Genomic DNA, 14,597 nt, shown 5'->3' on the forward strand with positions numbered 1-14,597 from the left:
GCTTTCTTAATAGACGGAACATTGATGTCGAATATGGAAATAAATGATAACACTCAAACCATTTACTCAAATATCAGAAATGATAAATCAGAAAAAAAGAGCAACTTGTAACTCCTCCCATCAATAATTTATGGCCAACAAAATCGTGAGAAGAAACTCCCACGAGGAGGAGGGACTCATCGCTTTCTCATCTGACATAGGAAATCAAACCCCACCTCCAACGCCCGAAACACTCTCCACCCTCCCCTGAACGATAAGCCTCAAGCACTAATAGAGGCACACGTAGATCCACTCAAGGAAGGAGGAAAAAAAGCACACCCCGACCCGTTTTTAGGAGGCACTACTATAAATAATATATATTATGACGGCGTTTTCACCACGGTCATCAAACAGACTGTCGTGGCACCTTAAAAATCAGGCGCCTCCATTTTTGTTTTTAAATTGAAAACAATTTACATTTTATCATGGTTGAAATTCTCAATCGTGAAAAAATCTTGTAATAGTCATTTGTTCGAATCTCAACACCAACAAATTTGTGATTTATTTAATATTATTGTTGCTTATTTCATTTTATTTTTAAACTAAAAACAAACCATGGCGAAATATTAGGCTTTGTTCTATTTTTTTTGGGTCATCTAGCCTAATGGTTGGAATTCACCCTTTACAGGTGAACAACTGGGATGTCGTGAGTTCGAACTCGTGTCTCTGCATCTGATGTGCATACACAGATACCAAATGAGCTAGCTTAACAAAACTATTTTTTACTTTTTAAATTATTAAAAAATTGACGCTTTGCTCAAAATAAAATAAATAAATATGATTTCACCACATTTGAACTTTCTCACCGTGGTGAAATAGTTTACTCTTATTCAAGAAATAAAGTTTAGTTTTTCATGTTTCTTCAGTTTTCCTTTTCCTTACAAAAGCCACATTCAACGCTTACTAAAACCACATTGAGCCCTAACAAGTTTATCATCTCCATTAATGACGAGAGCCCTATACACATATCATCTCCAACTCGTTCACCTTCATATCATCTTCGTTTCTTCACCATCATATCTTCTCCAACTAGTTCTTCAATAAACAAGGTTGAACTCCATCAATATCTTTCCAACTTGTACAAAGCAAGGAAATACGAAGAAAAAACTCAAAGGGAAAACTCAAACGATACTTGCAAGAAAGAAAGATGAAACTCATACGATATTTAATTCTTTGACTTCTTTATCATGTTTCCGATATGTAAAATATCTCCATGCATGTAACAGTAATGTTATTGAGATATGTTAAGTTTAATGTTCTTGTTGTTGTTGTTGATGATGTTTAGTGATAAAACTCTAAAGGTTTATTTGTTGTTGTTGTTGTTCAGATTGTTATTGAATATTTTATCTTAGTTATTTTGTTGATATAAGTGATATGTTTATTGTTGTTGTTTTTATTGAGATATTGAAGGTTGTGTTATTGAGATATTGAACTTTTGTTGTTATTGAGATATTGAAAATTTAATGTTGTTGTTGTTGTTATTGAGTTATTGAAGGATTTTTGTTATTGAGATATTAAAGATTTATTGTTGTTGTTACTATTGAGTTATTTAAGGTTTAATGAAGGTTTTTAGTGTTGTTGTTGCGTTGAATGTATGATACTTGAGTTCAAGTATGATATTTGATCTGATCTTAACACTACTATTTGGTATGGTATTTGTAGTTATTGTTAAGAGGCTAAACTCTAAAAACGTAATGTGTTATTGTTGTTTTGAACATAGATGAACCATTCATCCAGTGCCACTCATACATATGAGTGTTATTCTACTGAGAATAACAGAAAAATAAAAATTATAGGTGCCACAATGATGACTAAATTAACAAAAGTCTGTAACACATGTGTTTAGTTGTCGATCAAGTTTGATCATAAAACTTGGATTTGTTATGATATGAATACTTCCCTTTTTAGGAGTTATCTGGCGTTCATTGAACGTAGCAAAACAATTATTTTGATAGATGATTAGGGTCATATATCATATGATTTGAAAAAAAAAGTATATGGACATAACTTTAAGTATTAATTTCAATATACAAATTTAATAATAAATTTTTTGTTAACTACTAATACCTACTTATTGATATAAGCGCATTAAGTTTTTTAGTTTGAAGTGAGTGAAGATAAGTTGATGAATAAGCGAGTCTCTTATATTGGTGAGCGTTGGAGGGAATTTAAGTCACAACTCACACGTGATTAAATTAGAAAGTCCAAACTTGATCTTGAGCATCCAATTGTGAAGTATAATTTTATTGATAAGGACATTTGGGAGAAGTTTGTTGATTCTCGTAGTTCTACTTAATTTTTGGTTAGTAGTAATCTTATTTTGTGAAGAATAATCTTTTTGTATTTTACTTATGCTTTTTAGATACTACCATGCAAATTAATATTTCATATATTTACAATAGGTTAAGAGTTAAATAGGAAAGAAAAACAAAGATAAAAATAAATATTCCCATGTTATTCACTTGCAACTGCAACTTCTGTGAATACAAGATAATGACTTGATTACAAACTAATGAGGGTTACTCCCTATTTATAGATTTAGGTTAGCTTTCTCCCTAAGCCAAAGCCCAAAACTATAAAAGCCCAAAATACCTATTTTGGAGCTAAATCAAATCTAATCTATTTTAAATCTAAATCAAATCTATCTAGATTTAAAAACAAACTTATGTGTAACAAACTGTTACACACTTCGACACACCTTGTGTTCGAGTAACAGCTTCGACACAAGGAATTACAAATTAACACACCACCTAATTCATTGTGTCTAAGCTATCTACATTCATCATAGCTCTTAGTCTTCTGAATATTTCAACCAGCACTCCCTTTGTCATGATATCTGCAATCTGATTCTCAGTTCTGCAGTGTTCCAAATTCATCTTCCCTTTAGCTACCTGCTCTCGAAGATAGTGGAACCTCATTTCAATGTGCTTGCTTCGACCATGTGCTATCGGGTTCTTCGCCAGATTGATAGCTGACATGCTGTCGATCTTCATGGTAATTGCTCCATGATCTTTACCTGTTATTTCTTCGACCAAGTTCACCATCCACGTTGCTTGACATGCACAAAGAGAAGCAGCTATGTACTCTGCTTCGCATGATGATAGTGCCACTTCTGGTTCCTTTCTCGAACTCCAAGCAACAGGTGCACCACCTAGCATAAACACATAACCAGCTGTGGATTTTCGATCCTCAGCATCACTAAACCAACTCGAGTCGGTGTAACCCACTAATTTGCATTCTTTTCCCTCATCAGCTGCAGGAAATAGAATGCCATAGTCGAGAGTTCCTTTCAGATACCTCAGTATCCTCTTCGCCGCTGCTAGGTGTGATACCTTTGGCTTCTGCATGAATCTACTTATCATACCTACACTGTATGCTAAGTCAGGCCTTGTGTGACAAAGGTATCTCAATGACCCAATAAGTCTTCTATATTGGGTTGGGTCGACATCCTCTTCATCTGGGTTCTTCGACAGTTGCAATCTTGTTTCAGCAGGTGTCGAAGTCGAATTGCATTCTTCCATCTCAAATCTCTTGAGAATTTCACTTGCATATCTTCTTTGATGCATCATCAAGCCTCTACTACCCTTGTAGAATTCGATACCAAGGAAGTATGAAATTTCGCCCAAATCTGACATTTCAAATTCCTTGCTAAGATCACCTTTGAAGCCTTCGATATCTTTCTTGCAGTTACCTGTTATTAACAAGTCATCAACATAGAGACATAGTATAAGCAATTCACTCTTGCTTCTTCTTACATATACCCCATGTTCAGTTGTGCACTTCACAAATTCTTTCTCCCTTAGGAAGCTGTCGATCTTCTTATTCCAAGCTCTTGGAGCTTGCTTCAGCCCATACAGGGCTTTATGCAGCCTGTACACTTTTCTTTCTTCGCCATGTTTCACAAACCCAACTGGTTGTGCAACATAGACTTCTTCGTCTAAGGGTCCATTCAGGAATGCACATTTAACGTCCATCTGACACATGTGCCAATTGTTCATGTTCGCCATGCCAACAACCAACCTGATTGTTTCGATCCTGGCAACAGGTGCAAAGACCTCATCGAAGTCAATTCCTTCCTTTTGAAGAAATCCTTTTGCCACAAGCCTTGCCTTGTGTCGAGTCACTTCACCTTTGGGATTACACTTCACCTTGTATACCCACTTCACATCAATTGCCTTCTTGCCTTGAGGCAATTCGACAAGTGACCAAGTATTGTTGTCTTCGATGGACTTCAATTCTTCATTCATAGCTTTCATCCACTTCGAATCCTTCAATGCCTCAGTTGCATTAACAGGTTCGACATCTGCATAGAAAGCATAATGTACCAGCTCACCTTCATCATTGACTACATCATCTGATGTAATCACACATTCTTGCAACCTTGCAGGCATGTGTCTTGTTCTCTGAGGTCTGCCTGGGCCTGCATCACCTCTGACTTCTTCTTGTCGAACTTCTTCTCTTTCGACTTCAGTAGCTGGTTCGTCATAAAGAATTCTCACTGAATCCTTCTTGACATTTTCAGTCCAATCCCATTCTTTAAGCTCATCTATGATCACGTCCCTGCTGATCACTATTTGCTTGTTCACTGGGTCGAACAACTTGTATCCTCCAGTCGAATGATATCCTATAAGAATCATTTGACTCGACTTGTCATCAAATTTTCTTCTTAACTGATCTGGCACATGTCTATGTGCTATAGATCCAAATACCTTCAGATGACTCAAGCTAGGCTTCACACCAGACCAACATTCTTCTGGAGTAATTCCTTCTAGCTTCTTCGTCGGACATCTGTTTAGAATGTATGTTGCAGTCGACACTGCTTCTCCCCAAAATTCTTTAGGTAAATGCTTGCCTTTCAACATACTTCTCACCATATTCATGATGGTTCGATTCTTCCTTTCCGCAGTTCCATTCTGCTGTGGAGTGTAGGGTGGCACCACCTCATGCATAATCCCTTCTTTCTCACATAACATGTCGAAGTCTTTCGACACATATTCTCCACCACCATCAGTTCTCAAAACCTTGAGCTTTCGACCACTTTGTCTTTCGACCATAGATTTGAACTTGACAAATACCTCGATCACTTCACTTTTCTTCTTGATCAGGTAAGTCCATAGTTTTCGACTGAAATCATCTATGAATGTAACAAAGTATTTGTTACCTCCATTCGAATCCACCTGGATAGGACCACATACATCAGAGTATATGACATCAAGGATTGCCTTCGACTTTCTTCCTACATCCTTGCTGAAGCTATTCTTGTGCTGCTTCGCCTACACACATTCCTCACATACCTCGTTTGGAATGTCGGTTTCTGGCAGTCCTGAAACCATATTCTTTCTTTTCAACTCTCTGATGTCATTGAAGTTGAGATGGCCTAGTCGATAGTGCCATATCCATTCATCTCTGCTAGCTGCAGTTGCAAGGAACTCGTGCTCCATCACATTGAGTTCGATATTGAAGGTTCTATTTTGTGACATAGGAGCCTTCAAGATTAACCTCCCACTTGAATCGACAACTCTCATCATCTTATCTTCGATCGAAACCTTGTAGTTCTTTTCGACCAACTGCCCAATGCTGAGTAAGTTGCTCTTCATGCCTGGTATGTACAACACATTGGAAATTACTGACCTCTTTCCATCTTTCCTCGTAATCATTACATCACCAATACCTTCAGCTGCTAGAGTATTGTCATTTGCAAATTTCACCATATTTTTCATCGAGGGTCTTATGTTGACAAACCAATCTTTTCTTCCAGACATGTGTGATGAGCATCCTGAATCCAAGTACCATTGGTCCTTGAATTTATCTTCATCTTTTGTTGTGACCATCAACAACATCTCTTCTTCTTCTTGTTTTGCAAGCTTTGCATCACTTTCTTGACTTTTATTCTTTTCTGGACAAACTGTCGAATAGTGACCATACTTCTGACAGTTGAAACATTGAATGTGACTCTTGTCAGGCTTTCGACCACCACCTCTTCCTCTACCTGCAGCACCACCTCTTGGTTGCCTTGGTAAGAGGGCTTTCTTTGATTCGACCAATTTCCTTCTTGCTGATTTCGACCAGTCGAATTGTTGTAGCCACCTCTACCTTTATTTCCAGTCCAGCTTCCTTTGCCTTTCTTTTCGTTTGCTGACTGAGCCTGCAGAGCCACATCGCTCTTCGACTTGCCCACAACTCTTTCAGCCATTCTTTGTTCATGAGATTCAAGCGTCCCTTGAAGCTCTTCTTTTGTCAATTTCGACAAGTCCTTCGACTCTTCTATGGCTACCACGATGTGGTCGAACTTAGGGGCCAAAGACCTCAATATCTTCGAAACAACAACTTTTGTTGTTAACACTTCTCCACATATCTTGATTTGATTCACTAGTTTCGTAACCCTAGTGAAGAAATCAGTTATGCTTTCGCTATCTTCCATCTGAAGCAATTCATATGTTCTCTTGTGAGTTTGTAACCTCACCTCTTTCACCTTTTCTGCACCTCCAAAAGATTTTTCAAGAATCTCCCAAGCTTCTTTTGAAGATTCTATATCACTAACCTTTTCAAAATTATCTGGACTCAGACATTGATGGATTATAAAGAGAGCTTTATAATCTTTCTTCTTCAATTCTTTATAAACAGCCTTTTCTTCCTCCTTCGCACCTTCTGCAAGCGGTTCTATCCCTTCTTTTACAAGATCCCAAAGATCTTAACAACAGAATACAACCTTCATCTGCTTGCACCAATTCTCATAGTTATCTCCTTTCAGAATTGGATGATTCATTCTTACCATTGTCATCTGTTGCTGGAAAATGCCCATTCGGATGATTCATTGTCATCTCCATTCTTCTTGCCTTGAATCGATTAACCGGAGCTCTAGATACCAGATGTTGGAATTAGACTCTCAAACCTTTGAGTAATTCCTTATCGTTAAAGATGACAATGAAGAAAAATAGGATTAGGGTTTGCGGAAATATTAAAAGAGAAGGAGAAAGTATTTTCTGCAGAGTTTCTCTCTGCCCACAAACTGTGGAAATTCTGTTATTCACTTGCAACTGCAACTTCTGTGAATACAAGATAATGACTTGATTACAAACTAATGAGGGTTACTCCCTATTTATAGATTTAGGTTAGCTTTCTCCCTAAGCCAAAGCCCAAAACTATAAAAGCCCAAAATACCTATTTTGGAGCTAAATCAAATCTAATCTATTTTAAATCTAAATCAAATCTATCTAGATTTAAAAACAAACTTATGTGTAACAAACTGTTACACACTTCGACACACCTTGTGTTCGAGTAACAGCTTCGACACAAGGAATTACAAATTAACAAGAGGGCCCATTAAAGACCAAGTAGAGAGTTTACTTCATATGTCTCACATGTAGTCGCTAAGAAGATGGTAAGTAAATTCTTTTGTCAATTAGAACATTAAATGTAATTTAAATCACTTTGGTAATGAAATCTTATTCATCTTGTAGGATTTGTTAGTTGATATGTTTAGTGAAGGTTCTTTTGTTTCACATGTACGACATGATATATTAGTAGAATTAATTGGAACAAAAAAGCATGGTGGATGTGTCCCCTGAGATTATCTTCAGAACATTGAGAAATAGTGAATATTTGTGCAAGAAAGAGATGAATGGGCTCGTTGATTAGAAGTTAGAAGAAAGATTAGCACATGAGCAGAAATCGTAAAAGAATGAGATGGATGTACTCTATGATAAGTAGTTAAAAAAATGTATTGGTCAAATATTACAAGTATGCACGGCATCCCTACAAGGGTATGGGATACTTAGAGACCTTATTAGGTTTATAACGGTTAGGGCTTGCTTGCCACGACGAGAAACCATGTATGGTGGTTTTACGGTGTTTATAGTAGTATGAGAGGCTAGCTCACGTGAGGAAAGAGGCTCAGTGTATTATGTGATATGTTGTTAAGTCAGGATTTGTCCTCTCCCGTTAGGGGAGAAGTATTTATTGGGACTCTGGGCCGTAGGATTTAGGAAATCCTTAGAGGCGGTAACCGCTTCCTATTGATTAGGGGACTGTTGACTATCAATTTTTCAAGGAGTCGTGGTATGGCCCCTTCATATATTCTTATATAACTAATGGGAAGGTAATGGTACTATCCACGTCCTTAACCCCAATGGTGAGCACCCATGTTCTATAAAGATGTCGTCGGGAAGATGTCATGTTAGGCGGGGACCCTAGAGTCGCCCTTATTTTGGAATCTCACAAATATAACATTACACAGTCCCTTGAGCATGACGATTTTAAAAGGGCGAAGTATTTTAAGGCTTATTTTGGGTTTAGTCTCGTGGTCTAGGGTGAGCCTTTTGATAAGAGACATGTCTAGTATTTTGGGACGTGACCCCTTTAAGTGGGAGACGAGTCCCTTAGTTGAAGACAGTCTTTTTAAGGGAGGCGAGTTCCTTAGCATAGGGAGAGTTCCTAAGCTGAAGAAAACCTTTTTAATGGGAGGCGAGAGAATGTGGGAACAAACGTGTATGGAAGGTGAGTCACCACTTCTTTCCAAATGTTCCTAGGTAAACAAACGTTAGTGGAAAACGTCGAGTTTCACTTGATATATTAAAGACGTCATAACGTCGGTCAATTATGAAAGCTTGAGGGTTTAGTGAAGAAGGCATGGGTTGCATTTAAAGCAGATAATGATGGTTTTCTTGGGAAACCTAAACTAACTCCTTTTCCTTACACGTGTCCTCTAGGTGTAAGAACTTTTCCATTCCTTGTGGTAGTTACTCCCTTAAGTGAATGCATTACTTGCCCGTTTGGACTTCTGCAAAAAGAGTTAGCTCATTGTTTGAGGAGATTTTTTTTCCTCTAGATTCTCCCTTCTCGCTTCCCTAGGAAAAACACACTAGTCCAAAACAAAGCTCTAGAGGAAGAAAAAGAAAAGGGGGTGGCATTCCCTCTTTTTCCTAGGGCATAAACACTACTATTTCTATCCCTTTTCTCTCTTCCTCCTACCCGAAGTTAATGGCCAAAAGGAAAATCAAACATGTTCATGTTAAGGACATAACATCTTTGTATTCCAACCCTAACATGATAAGAAGGCTTCGTGGGGGAATTAGATTTTCCAGTACGGGGCACAAAGAGGACGTGGTCCTGGAACCCAATTCAGGGACGGAGAGAACCAACATGAAAACCGTAGGCCTCTAGGGGTGTTTGTGGTGCGGTTTGGACAATTTTGATGCTAAAAGTCATTCGAATTGCAAGAGAAAAAAATGTATGGTTTGGTTGACTTTTAAAATTAAAACCAAATCAAACCAAACCAAACATACACATATAAAGGACAACATAATTTTATGTTTAATCATTCATACATTATTGTAAAATAAGTTTATATTTGTCAAAATAAATTTATCATTTGTTAAATAAATATGATTTAGGTCTTACATTTTTATCCAGGGGCGGATACACTCATACATCATTGGGGGCTTAAGCCCCCATAAAAAGTTAAAATTTTGTTTTTAATATAATTCAATATTTTTTCCAGCCCCCATTAAATTTATAACTTACCCATATTCATTCACAATAAATACAAATTAATTAACAAATCAATTCAAATTTTTCAGTTTCTATTATCCAATTAAATTGTCATAAACTCTAATTTATCTCCTTTTAATTCTCTCTTTAATTCTTCTACATTCTCTAATTCTATTGTAACAACATAAATATCTCTTTCTTTTGCAACTATTCATGTTTAAGTGTTTAAAATTTAAATTTTATATTTCAAATATCACCTCACTTTAGTATAGATCCATTAACTCAACTGATATATAAAATTATATCTTTTATTTAAATAATTTTTTTTTATTTCTCTTCAACAAGTGCAAGTTTATGAAATGATTTTATTTATTTATTTAACGTTTTATTATAAAAAATACGTGATTAATAACAATTGTAATTGCTAAACTTTTTTGATTAAATAATTTAATGATTGAATTTTTAATAGGTGAACAATTGTTTATTTACATATATAAAAAGACACATTTTGATTGTGTTGCTAATAAATAAATAATTTAACAATTTTATAAAATAAATATTTGATTTTTTTTATAAATTATATAGTCTTTAATATATTTAAAATTTATTATTTTATTATAGTATTTTTATCTATCCAAACTATGTGAAATATATTTGTGCCCCCATCAACCAATTTTTCTAGATCCGCCACTGTTTTTATCTTATATCTAATGGACAATATACATTATTAAAATACATACTATAAATTTGAAATACTATATTGTTTAGTTATAAGAAAGTGGTGGATGTGATCACACTAGTCTCATGGCACTATAATTTTTTTAACTATCAATATTTTATACATAAAGGGATAGAAAAATAATGTAAATTAAACTTTTTCTTTTAATTTTATTCTTATAACATCAACAAATTATAAATAAAAATAAATATATTATAACAATTTTAATTCAAATAAAAATAATATTATTTATAAATAAATAATTTTTTTGTTGATATATAAATTAAATAAATATCATATAAAGAATACGATAAAATATACACATAGAAGCACTTGTTGGTTTCTCTAAAGAATTAAATAAAAATATAATAGTATATAAGATCTTGTAACATAATGCAGTTTAATTATGTTACACCCCGATTTTTATTAATTATTTCTTTTATTAATTATTTAATTTATTAATTATTATATGATATAGTAATTAATTATTTGTGTGATTTTGTGAACATATATGTTATGTGTGTTGGGTTATTGGGTGTGAAAATGATAAAATAAGTAATTGGGCCTAACAGTATGTTAGGAAGAGTAAAAGTGGGGGTAAGGGTTAGTAAGCCAATTAGAGATAATTATGTTAGTAAGGGTTTTAAAAAAACAAGAGAAAATAGAAAGTTAGAAAGAGAAGGGAATAAAAGAGGAAAAAAGGAGAAAGAAGAGAAAGGAAGAGAAGAGAAGAGGCAACCCTATAGAAGAACTTCATCTAAGTTAAGGGTGGGTTTTTAAATGATTATGGGGTATATGATGTAAGTAATGGGTAGTAACATGTGTAGGATTTTGGGATTTCGTTTTCTAGATTTTGACATGTTCGGTTTTGATGTGGAATCCATGAAATTGATGATTGAATCGCTTTTTATATTAGTAATTGATGCTATATGATGGATACATGTTATTATGTTTTTAATCCATGAACTTTGGTTGTTTGTATGTGTTTTGTGGAAGAAAATTGTGGGAAAATCGTGAGCGGTCTTAGGGCGGTATATGGCGCTTAGCGCAGTCTGACATGAAAAGTTTTATATTTTTACGAACTCAACTGGATCTTGTATGCTATTGATTTATCATGAATTTTCTGGGATTTTCTGAATATCTTTGGATGGATTTTGAGGCAATTCTTTGTATGAATATAATACTTGAATTTTGTGTATATGTATGTTGTGAATTGCAATTGGTTTGGATTAACAATGTTGAGCTTTGTTTGCTACATGTTAATTGTGATGTGTTGGATTAGTGAATGCTATGAAGGTGTTTTCATATATGATTTGATAACATGATATATGTATATTTGTGCAAAATGGTGAGATAATTCATATGTGATGAAAGGTGTGATATATGCTTGTATGATTAAGATTTGGATATGGTCTTAATTGCAAATAATTGTCGGTATTTGCACATGCATTCATTCGGTGTGAAAGAGGCAATGTTCGTTAGTTTCGTGAAAACTAGTGACTTGTCCCAAACCTTGGAGATGAATTTGAAGCTTAGGGGACAGACTTATTTTTTGTGGTTATCTGTCTTGGAGATGGACGTGGTGATACCACTAAGGATAACAATTGGTACCACATGCATATCGCATTGAGTCGCATTGGAGTCACATGTGTCGATGTGAAATGTTATTTTGGTGTGCTTATGTGATAAGTGTGTGAATGGTACATTGGTGGTAATTGTGATTGATTACTTTGGTATCTTGAAATATTGAGCTATGTTGTATATGTAAACATGTTAATTGCATTTAAAAGTGTTGAATACATGAATGTATGAAGTGTGTTGAATTCGATTGATGTATGTTGTTATGCATTACTTATTATTATATATTTCTATAAAGATATGAATTCTCACCCTTTTGTTGGAATGATGTTTTGTACGACATCGCTCAATTACCGAGGAGTAGTGGCGTTTGGCTTGCAAGAATTAGTCGTGAAGCTAGTTCCTTGTTTATCGTTATTCTAGGTAGTGAGTCATGCTCTGGTTGTGTAACACGGGGAAATGTTTGAACTCATGTTTATTTTGGGAGATATTTGTTATGCTCTCTTTTATATTTGGATGTATTGAGATTATGTGATGTTTGACCTTTGGTGCTTAATGCTTTTATGCATAACTTTCTACTATGAAATTTCGTTATTGGTATCGTTTTGAAATGATTGATTATTTCGCTGTGATGTGCATAAGAAACATGAATTTAAATGTGTGTTATGAACATGACCAGATGCATTTGTGTTTCGTTTTGAAATACATGTGACGCCCTCTTTTGATATGCATGCTAATTTACTCTGATTATGCAATATATTTGTCGTGGGGTTTAGAAGGTGTTACAGTGAACACCAAAAGTGTGGGCCCGAGAATCAAGCCACTAGAGGCGGCACTGAAAGATAGAATGGTCCATTCCTAGAATGGCAAGAAGATAGGAGAAGGAAGCCCCAACTGAAAGCTCTGGAAGTACTATTTTTATCATTGTTTTCTTTGTTATTGTTTTGATTTTAGGCGAATATTATATACATCTGTTTTGTTTGTAAAGGACAAATTGTCTTTATGGGAAATCACTTTTTTCCTTTGCGCCTTATGTGGGGGGAAGGGTTTTTAATGAGTCTCCTCATGTTGATATTTTGAATTATTTGCATAGCTATATTTCCTTTTTGCAGGAATTTAGAGGAAAAAATTTGTATGAAGCCGCTCCTTGAGACGACTTAAATATGCTTGATCCTCATTGAGAAATCTTTGCCGCCCTTCGAGATGATAATAAATATTGGATTCTTATAAGGAATGTAGGAATCCTTATGTTGGATCCTCACGGGGGAATCCTTGTCGCCCTTCGAGGCGATAAAACATACTGGATTCTCAAGGGGATTCGCTTGAATGGATTGAAAAGACTTAAAATTACATGGAGGAGGAGCATAATCACCTCGCCTTTTACAAATCCTTATACTTAAGGAACTGTGTAGTGATATATTTGTAAAAGATATGCACATGTGGACAAATTATATGCATTGATACTTAAGAACAAGTGAAGTGTCAATTGATGTTTTAAGAACATGAGTTTCGCAACAAATCAATCACAAAATCGAGTCAGAGTGCCAATCCTCGTTATTTCATTCTCTTAAACTTGCTAATCTAGTAAAATCAGAGCTACAATATAATTGAGAACTAAATTGGCAAAATAGTACAATTCATATATTATTCTAATCAAATACAAATTTGCTGTGGTACAACCATACATACCAGACTATGGCATCTAATATTGTAACCAAAAAAGGTATGGCGTCCAATGTTGCAACATTCTTAGACTGCATGACAAAATATACCATTCTTATATATATGTATATGTATTTATATAAATGAATGAATTACAAAGAATATATTGCTCGGTGGTTTCAGAACTGCGACTTTTTGAATTTTAGCAAATCAAAACGAGCAGTGAGTTCATCATAATCTGGCAATTTAGGCTGAACACGAGTGCTGGAATCTTGTTTAGCCAGAGGTGAAGGTACAGGTGGTGGAAGCCTTCTAGGTGGCAAAGTAACTGGAGGAGGAGGTTCTTCTGCTTCAATTTCTTCATCACAATCTGATTCGTCAAACTTAATATCTGAATGTGCAGAAGCTGGATGGTAGCTGTGTCTTCTATATTCCTCATTGCTTGTGTGCTCAGACCTTGGTAAGCTATGCGACCTATGTACTCTGTCCTCAGTTGTTGATTTATGAGTCATATTCTGGGAATATTTTGCAGGATCATTATAGAACTTATCATTGTAATATGGTTGAGAGGCTTCATTATTGTCCTTCATAGCCATATAAGCAGCAACCTCTGCAGCTGCAATTGCTTTTTTTGCCGACTCAGCTGCTGCTTCAGCAGCAGACTTAGAATCTTCAAAATACATGGCATCACTGTTTCCACCGCCGGATAATCTGATGAAACGTCGCAGAATTCCATTAGATAACAAGAACAATATAGTGCACATTTGTAACAGGGTATTATTATCGGATTCACCTTGTAGCTTGCTGGTTATTTGATTCAATCGACATGTCTGTTGAAGTCTTCACCGGTAAGGTGCTGGCACTGACAAAAGTGCGTTGCCCTTCCTGTAGAGATGCGTCAAATTTTCAATGAAAAATTATGACAGCATAAGAAAGAAACAGAAAACATATAAAAAATGTATCGTAGACATAGGTAAATAGAGAAAGAAATCACACTATTAGCTCTTCTGGAGGCTGGAGAAGCTCTTTTTCGGATTCTGCCGTATCCCAATCAATTTGATGCTCCTTGGCAATCTCCTTCAATACTTTCAACTTTACTTCACCAGGAGGT

The 14,597-nt window shown here is 35.3% G+C and overlaps 1 protein-coding gene across 1 annotated transcript in view; it reads right to left on the minus strand.

Moving 5' to 3' along the window:
- Positions 1-13,443: 13,443 nt before the first annotated feature.
- LOC131608913 (uncharacterized) overlaps positions 13,444-14,597 on the minus strand; it is a 2,696-nt gene continuing 1,542 nt past the window's right edge. Inside the window, exons 5-7 of the mRNA XM_058880511.1 lie at positions 14,483-14,597; positions 14,280-14,371; positions 13,444-14,197 (exon numbers count right to left, since the gene is read on the minus strand). The exon at positions 14,483-14,597 is cut by the window's right edge and continues 26 nt beyond it. Coding sequence (XP_058736494.1) covers positions 13,666-14,197; positions 14,280-14,371; positions 14,483-14,597 — 739 coding nt within the window. The 3' untranslated portion in view covers positions 13,444-13,665. The remainder of the gene's footprint in view (positions 14,198-14,279; positions 14,372-14,482) is intronic.

The sequence above is a fragment of the Vicia villosa genome, linkage group LG1 (assembly GCF_029867415.1).
Source record: "Vicia villosa cultivar HV-30 ecotype Madison, WI linkage group LG1, Vvil1.0, whole genome shotgun sequence".
Lineage (NCBI taxonomy): Eukaryota > Viridiplantae > Streptophyta > Magnoliopsida > Fabales > Fabaceae > Vicia > Vicia villosa.